The sequence below is a fragment of the Tarenaya hassleriana genome, unplaced genomic scaffold (genome assembly GCF_000463585.1).
Source record: "Tarenaya hassleriana unplaced genomic scaffold, ASM46358v1 Cleome9, whole genome shotgun sequence".
Classification (NCBI taxonomy): Eukaryota; Viridiplantae; Streptophyta; class Magnoliopsida; order Brassicales; family Cleomaceae; genus Tarenaya; species Tarenaya hassleriana.
This window is the reverse complement of record NW_010971389.1, coordinates 131,317-139,271: the sequence shown is the minus strand read 5'-3', so window position 1 is coordinate 139,271 and position 7,955 is coordinate 131,317. Positions and strand designations below refer to the sequence as shown.

General features: G+C 39.9%; 3 protein-coding genes across 7 annotated transcripts; 2 read left to right on the top strand and 1 right to left on the bottom strand.

Annotated features, from left to right (window-relative positions):
- The first annotated feature begins 1,162 nt into the window (after positions 1–1,162).
- Positions 1,163–5,167, top strand: LOC104803510 (diacylglycerol kinase 7). 5 transcript variants are annotated; one of them, XM_010527442.2, is made up of 14 exons: positions 1,163–1,472; positions 1,583–1,762; positions 1,853–2,066; positions 2,666–2,788; positions 2,863–3,000; positions 3,084–3,169; positions 3,394–3,481; positions 3,608–3,683; positions 3,812–3,894; positions 3,988–4,058; positions 4,180–4,257; positions 4,386–4,473; positions 4,555–4,671; positions 4,764–5,167. In XM_010527442.2, the coding sequence occupies exons 2-14, from the start codon at positions 1,608–1,610 to the stop codon at positions 4,920–4,922; spliced, it is 1,476 nt and encodes a 491-aa protein (XP_010525744.1). In that variant the 5' UTR covers positions 1,163–1,472; positions 1,583–1,607; the 3' UTR covers positions 4,923–5,167. The 5 variants fall into 5 exon arrangements, with proteins under 5 accessions (XP_010525744.1, XP_019056868.1, XP_010525746.2 ...); XM_010527444.2 differs by lacking the exon at positions 1,163–1,472 and having other exon boundaries at positions 1,495–1,704; positions 1,795–2,066; XM_019201321.1 differs by lacking the exon at positions 1,163–1,472 and having other exon boundaries at positions 1,495–1,762.
- Positions 5,168–5,453: 286 nt separating this feature from the next.
- Positions 5,454–7,022, top strand: LOC104803508 (small nuclear ribonucleoprotein E). The gene is made up of 6 exons (XM_010527441.1): positions 5,454–5,593; positions 5,705–5,731; positions 5,890–5,952; positions 6,480–6,558; positions 6,644–6,689; positions 6,774–7,022. Exons 1-6 carry the CDS (start codon positions 5,552–5,554, stop codon positions 6,781–6,783), a joined length of 267 nt encoding a protein of 88 aa, XP_010525743.1. The 5' UTR covers positions 5,454–5,551; the 3' UTR covers positions 6,784–7,022.
- Positions 7,023–7,268: 246 nt separating this feature from the next.
- Positions 7,269–7,824, bottom strand: LOC104803507 (pathogenesis-related protein PR-1). The gene has a single exon (XM_010527439.1). The coding sequence runs from the start codon at positions 7,795–7,797 to the stop codon at positions 7,294–7,296; it is 504 nt and encodes a 167-aa protein (XP_010525741.1). The 5' UTR covers positions 7,798–7,824; the 3' UTR covers positions 7,269–7,293.
- Between the last annotated feature and the right edge of the window lie 131 nt (positions 7,825–7,955).

The window sequence follows — 7,955 nt, the reverse complement described above, 5'->3', positions numbered from 1 at the left end:
TATATATATATATATATTAATTCTAGAAGGAAGACCCATGGAGAAGGGAGAAGAATCGCCGTCCGTCAGTGATCCAAGTTGGTGGGCATGGAAAATCAACGGTCATCAACCGTGTGGACCCCATCTTGTCCAATGCGTTTCATGTGATACGTTTATGACAATAACACCATTTCTTCCGTCATACAATTACCAAAATGCCACTAGGCCTCAAATCAACAGACGTTTGGTTTAAACGTTGAATGGATGAAGTTTTCTACGTTTATTTAAAAACTAAAAACAGTTGACAATCAAAATTTTGTAGATTAAGTTTGCCTAAAAACTTTAAAACTATTTTCGTACAAAAATCAAATAAAAACTAAATGCTCTATTTTTTTGGATTTATAAATATTACAAAAACCCAAAACTATTATTCAAAAACCAAAATTAAAAACTACCACCATTCATTTCATACCTTTAGTCTTCCTAATAATCCACTCTTTGTAACCTAACTAATTTCGAGACAGAATTATATAAATATTCTAACAATTTTAAAATATATCTGATTTGATTCAGCTTAATAATTCAGAATTTTAATCTAAACCTGTAGAATAAAAATGTATTTAACCATCACCGTTATTAAATTAATTCATTTTTATGTATAATATTTGTCTTTATATTGAATTACTTAAAAGATCTATCTTGTATTTTATCAACTCAATATATTAGAAATTAGAAATATAAACGTCTAAATTGATAAAAAAAATGAATATATTATCATTTTTCAGTAAAGTTCAACAATATCTTATCACATCCCTACTTCTATATACAAATAAATGGTTGGGAATTTGGTGGTTATAACAAATCTAAATGCAATAAATATTGACCTACCTCCTAACTATCGGAAGATTAAATGTAACCAGTTCAACTATCTAAAATCAATACTCATAAATATTATATATATGTATGTGTGTGTGTATGTATATATAATATATGTATGTATGCCCATACGTTTTCCCTGACATAGCCCATCTTTCTATGGACATCCTTCCATTGTTTTGTATATCATTATACATATATATATATATATATCTAATAATTAGCATATGTATTATAATTGTCTATATAGAGTTTTGGATGCGTGCAAGGACGGAAACCATATAATAAATCTGCAAATCACATGTGCCATTAATAGCCACCGATCACACTAATTGCACGCGTTTATCTTTATTGACACTGCTAAATAACATTTCTCCATGAAATGGTTAATTGATTTCCTCAATATCCACAATTCCGGTAATTTCGTAATTTCGGTCTGCCCAGATGGCCATTTTCCTTACGTGTTTGTGACATCCTTTTTCTCAAAAAAAATATAAAAAAAAAAACTCTGGAAAATCTATACGTACACCTTTACAGTGATACGCACCATTCTGCCCTGTGGCCGCATAATATTCCGAGAAGCAAACTGTCATCGAGAAGTTTATTGAATTCTTACGGTAAGAAAAGGACAACCGCATTCTTCAATTCGATCAATGTTTATATATTTCCTTCGTTTCGGACGGATTTTCTTGCTGTGTTTTGAATTTTCTGCTCTCTCTCCGATCAGAGGACGGAAAGGAAGAGAGAGAGAGATGGAGTCGCCGAGGTCACTAGGCGAGGCGTCGACGGCGAAATTCGTGGCGGCGGAGAGGCCGGCGGCGGCGGCGGACGATGTGGCGTCGAAGAGAGGCTGCGGGCTGAAGGGCCTGACGTGGGTCGGCGTCGACAGGGAGGAGCTGCGGCGGAGGCTGGCGGCGGTCGATGTGGCGTCGAAGAGAGGCTGCGGGCTGAAGGGCCTGACGTGGGTCGGCGTCGACAGGGAGGAGCTGCGGCGGAGGCTGGCCATGCCGGAGTATCTCCGCCTCGCCATGCGAGAGTGCATCCGCCGGAGAGACGCAACCGCGATCCCCGATCACTTGCTTCTCCCCGGCGGCGCCACCGCCGACATGGCGCCGGAGGCTCCGATGGTCGTCTTCATAAACCCTAAAAGCGGCGGCCGACACGGCCCTGTTCTCAAGGAGAGGCTTCAGCAGTTGATGACCGATGAACAGGTTGGTGTTTTGTGTTTGGAACAGAAATCGACACTGCACTTGTGGCTCTGCCTAAATATAGTCTTGAAGTTTTGTCTTCTTTTCTTTGCTGTCGTTGAAGGAATTCAGGATTTTTCTCGTTAGATATGGTCAAGGTCGATGCTTTTGGTATCGTGTTGCTATTTTAAGAGATTATGAAATCTAGTCAATCAAACGAAATCCGTTTACATCTATTTAGTGGGTGTTCTTGGCTTTGGAATGGAAATGCGACTTGATCAATGTAGATCGACAAGCTGATTTGGTGTTCTGTTTCGGTTGAATCTTCAGATTTAGTTTCTGTGCCATGGATTCCTAGGATTAGCTGAAATCAGATCAAGGCTAAGGATTTGCCGAGATAGGATCTAAAGCTTTTTGCTTCAGAAAGTTTGAAACTTTTGTTGGGAACCCAGATGGAGAAAATCTTGAGTTCCCAAGATGTTGCTGCAGACTATTCAGTGATGAGTACATTGATACTTGGAAAAACTAATTTATGCCAATGATAGTCTGTAAAGGGTGAAATGATCTGAAATCTTGCAAAGTATTGAGTTGGACTAAGGATTTTATGGATGTAATAAACACAGGTCTTTGACCTCACAGAAGTGAAGCCTCACGAGTTTGTACGTTATGGTCTGGCTTGCTTAGAGACAGTGGCTGCCAATGGAGATGAATGTGCTAAAGAATGCAGGGAAAGGATGAGAGTTATGGTGAGTTTGCACTTTTATCTTCAGTGAAATTTTCTTCAGTAATCAGAAATGTAAATGGGAATGGGCATTGATAGGTAGCAGGAGGTGATGGGACTGTGGGTTGGGTTCTTGGATGTCTTGGTGAGCTTCACAAAGAAGGAAAGAATCGTGTTCCTCCTGTCGGTATTATTCCTCTCGGTACAGGAAATGACCTCTCGAGGAGTTTTGGTTGGGTCCGTCTTCCTTCTCTTTTCGTTTCTCTTCTGCCGTTACATCTTTCTGGTTCGGTGATTTTGGAAGTTATCTTCTCTTACAGGGCGGTTCCTTCCCTTTTGCCTGGAGATCTGCTGTCAAAAGAACACTCCATCGGGCAACCATGGCTCCAGTTGCCCGCCTAGACAGGCAAGTCTTGTTAACTGAGACAACAAAACCCTTTTGTCCGTAGTTTATCTCGTGATTTCTGTTTCATGATATGTTGAATTCATGAGACTTTCATGGTGGATCAAATTTCCTGGCACACTGATTGTTTCGTGGTGGAAAAAAAATCGTGTTTTTGCATATGCTGCCGTTTACTAAAGTCGTTCTTGCAATGATCGGAACTTACATGATTCTTCACAACGATGCAGCTGGAAGATTGTAGTGTCAATGCCATCTGGAGAAGTGGTTGATCCTCCGCATTCTCTGAGACCTACTGAAGAAAGTGCTGTTGATCAGGTTTTGTTGCATGAACTAAAAATCAATACCGCCTTGCACTTGGACACTTTTCATGTTCAATCTCCGGCCGGGCCACACGTATTGCCATGAACATAACAATAGAAAACCGCACTTTTGTGGATTCAGGGTTTGGACAATGGAGGGGATGTGCCTCCTAAGGCAAAGTCCTATGAAGGGGTGTTCTACAACTACTTCAGCATAGGTTTGATGATGAACAAGAATTTCCCATTTCATATCCTAACAGCTAATTCCACGGATGCATCTCTTCCCGATAATTTACATTTCTCGTCTGACAATTTCTCATTTGTATACTGTTTTCGGGTGATTTAGGAATGGATGCTCAAGTTGCATATGGCTTCCATCATCTTCGCAATGACAAACCGTATCTTGCTCAGGGTCCCGTTTCAAACAAGGTTATGGGCCAAGTAGTTGTATCGGGTTTATGTTTTCTTTTTAAAGATCGGGATTATGAAATATAATGATTCCCTATATTTGCTTTTATGCAGATTATATATTCGAGTTACAGTTGCACTCAAGGTTGGTTTTGCACGCCTTGTGTAAGCGATCCGGGTTTAAGGTCAGCATGTCACTGAAATCTTTTTTTTCTTTTCTGGATTTCTATTAATTGTGTAACTAATTAACTAACTCTTTCACGTCTCTTTGCCATATTAACCTGTTAATGTTAGATGAATTTGCAGGGGACTTAGAAATATATTGAAGATCCACATTAAAAAGGTGAATTGCTCTGAATGGGAAGAGGTTCCTGTTCCAAAAGGGTAAAAAAGGCGAAACCTTTCGATATGATACATCATTGATCAATACGCATCGATATATATATATATATATATATATATGTAATCTGTAATCTCAATTCTCGGGGGACGGTCAATTGTTTTTTTTGTAGTGTAAGATCAATGGTTGCATTGAATCTGTATAACTATGGAAGCGGAAGACATCCATGGGGTAATCTTAAACCCGATTATCTGGAGAAGGTATCTTTTTCGATCAGAGTTTCAACTTTCGTTGCCGGTTTGATCGGTTTCCCAACGTTAAAAAAGCTTTCGGTTTCCCAGAGAGGGTTTGTGGAGGCACATTGTGATGACGGTCTGATAGAAATTTTCGGTCTAAAGCAAGGGTGGCATGCATCATTCGTCATGGCCGAGCTCATCTCAGCCAAGCACATTGCTCAGGTACTGAATGAAGAAGGAAAACCCGTCTCCGTATTTTCAGACACGTCTTGTTCAAAACCCGTTTTCAGACAAGACGTTTATCGAGTTTGCAGGCTGCAGCCATTAGATTCGAACTTAGAGGAGGCGATTGGAAAGATGGTTACTTGCAGATGGATGGTGAGCCATGGAAGCAACCTATGAACACAGATTTCTCGACGTTCGTCGAAATCAAAAGGGTTCCTTTCCAGTCGCTAATGATCAGAGGTGAATGACAGACGGCAAGCCGATATAAGATCAAGAGAAAGAAGATTGTTGTTTGGAATTCAAACTGATGAATTAGTCATTTAGCATTTATCTCAATAGGGGTTTCCTGTAGTGAAATTTTCTGGTACTTTTTGCTCATTGGCAAATACAAATTTCCTCTTGTTGTGTATTAACTACGCTGTTTTTGTACATTCTTGTGTTGTGAGATATGAACTTTATGTATATATATATATGTGATGAGAAATAAACTTTATATATATATATACACACACACAGTTGAATTTTTTTTTTTTTTGGTGAGAAGCACATTTTAGATATCTTTGGTCCATAATGTTGTAAATATAGAGTGAATTCCAAAGTCTTGTGCTTTTTCTCATCTTAAAAAAATCATAGGTGTTCTTGGTAATCTGAGTTTGGGCCAAAGTGTGTTATAGGTTTTATTGGGGGCAAAAGTGAGAAATGTAAATTTTATAAGGACTACGTCAGTAATTAATTAGAAATGTCTGGAAGCGCTTGTTTTCTATGGGGGTGTGTCTCGCGAGGAAGTGAATCAAAACGTAGCAAAGGAGTTGAGGAAATAGGGTTTTAGGTTTTCCTCCATAGCTAGAGCTCCAGAGACCTTGAAACCTCAGCAGCCATGGCGAGCACGAAAGTTCAAAGGATTATGACACAACCCATCGTAAGTCTCGTATCTTTTTCTCCTCTCTTTGATTTATTTCGAATTCCCAAGCTCTCTTTCGTTTGCTGACTCGATTTGCCTTGGTTTCCGGTGGATTTGGGCGGACACCAGAACTTGATTTTTAGGTTTCTCCAAAGTGTAAGTTCTTTGCTTGCTTGTGAATTTCTTCTGGGTTTGCTTCATTTCGGTCATTCGTTTACAGGATTGGTCCTGAATTTCGGTTTCTTAGTACTTTGATTTGGGTTTCGGTATCTCTCTGATTCACATTTCTCTCATGTTCGTCCGTGGTTACGCAGAAAGCTAGGATCCAGATATGGCTCTTTGAGCAGAAAGACTTGAGAATTGAGGGGCGAATTACTGTAAGTGTCAGATACACTGAATTCTTTCCTGTATCACGTCTATGTATTTGTTTGTTACCATGTCGGAATTTCCATCAGTAGGTGTTGGAATAAGCTGGCATGAATCGAGTCTCCTGGCTTGAACATTGAAAAACCTCCACAGAATTCGAATATATATGTATAAGGATATCCGTGCTTTGCATGTTCACAGACAGAACTGTATTGTTGTACTTATATAGACGGCTTTGAGTAATAGTAAAGTCGTTGTCTTTGCGACAGAATTAATCGGTGAACCGACTTAATCAGATCATGGAACCACACATGGATTGTATAAGATTGTTGGTATGCCTCAGAATTGTTAGTAGAGAAAGCAAAGATTGAGAAACTATTTTGATTCTAGGGTTTGGTGATTATCATCTCCAGGTTAAGACTCCTGTTTATTTATTAAACTGGTTTCTCTCTTGAGATGATAACCTTAGAAATTCAATTCTGCATCAATTTTGGAAGCCCGAGATTCAGACAACGAGCATTATATCTTTCCCGTGCAGGGTTTTGACGAATACATGAATTTGGTGCTGGATGATGCTGAAGAAGTGAGCATCAAGAAGAAGACCAGAAAGTCACTCGGTAAGTTGTTCTTCTCGACCCTTTGGCAAGTTGTTTTCATTTGCATATTGATTCTTACTGGTCGTCCTGGATATGCATTATTCAGGGAGGATATTACTTAAAGGAGACAACATCACTTTGATGATGAACACGTAAGTGTAAACACTGTACTGGCTCTTCTCTCTATTTACCACAATTTGAAAGATTATTCAACAAAAATTTCTTCTATGTTACAGGGGCAAGTGAGGAACTGTATCGAAAATCCGTATGCGTGTATTGGCATCTCGGATGAATGTGTAGATTGAACTTCCTGGTTTCTCGGAACTCTCTAGATGATTGGATTGCTGTTTTCTTTCACCTTAGACTGGTTCTTGACACTGTCGCCTTGTAGTGTCGATACTGAGGTTAAGAATCCGATGATCAGATTCTTTTTTCAATGGCTTGTTCTTTGATCTGTGTTCTTGGTGCTTTTGGGGATTGGTCCATCCTATTGGCAACTCGATATATACTTCTTGGGGCTACTAGATTACATTATTAACACATGAATCTTCCTAAATCATATACCTCAGACCTAAGACTCTTGACTACCTCTAGACTCATTATTAGAAATGTGACGTTTGAACTTTTCTCTAATGTCCGAATTCAACTTTTATTTTCACTTTCGTCACGTTAATCTAACCCACATTCTGATAAACAAGAAAAACAAGATTTGACATTTTTAATTTAAAAAAAAAAAAGTCTTCAAAAAAAAATTATTCAGTAAGGCCTCCGACCGAGGAAGTTACCGGGAGGATCATAGTTACAGATGATGAAAACGCCTAGTCCGCCGTCACAGAGAACACGTGCGCATCCTATCCGCCGCGTCTCCCTCCACATTATCTGCGTGTAGTGACCGCACATCCGTTCACCCCCGTTACACGCGTTATCGTTATAGTTATAGTTCCTCGCTTCCGACAACCACCCGTTCGCTGCCTGAACGGGAGACCAGTTCTTGCCCGAACCCCAGAAGAGATTCTCTCCGTACGGACCGTTGGAATGGATCAAGGCGCAGTCTTTTCGCCGCTGGTTAGCCCACCACATTGCGTAACGCTCCAAACGTTTGTCCCACGCGAGTGGGTTTAGCCTCAGATGGGTCCTGGCTGCGTTCTGCGGGTTCATGAACTGGCTTTCGTATTGGGCGTTGGCATTGAGCGTCACGAGCGTTATCAGCGTTAGGATGCTGCGAATGGATTTGGTCATTACGTGAATCGGAGTCGCCATTGTTGGTGAACTGTAGAGAAATCTGCTGTGGTGTTTCTCTCTCTCTCTCTCTCTCTCTCTATATATATATATATATATATATATATATATATGTATAATGTTTGACGGATCCATGATGTCAGCTCAATGATTGAGTGGCATCCATGTTCGATTATGTC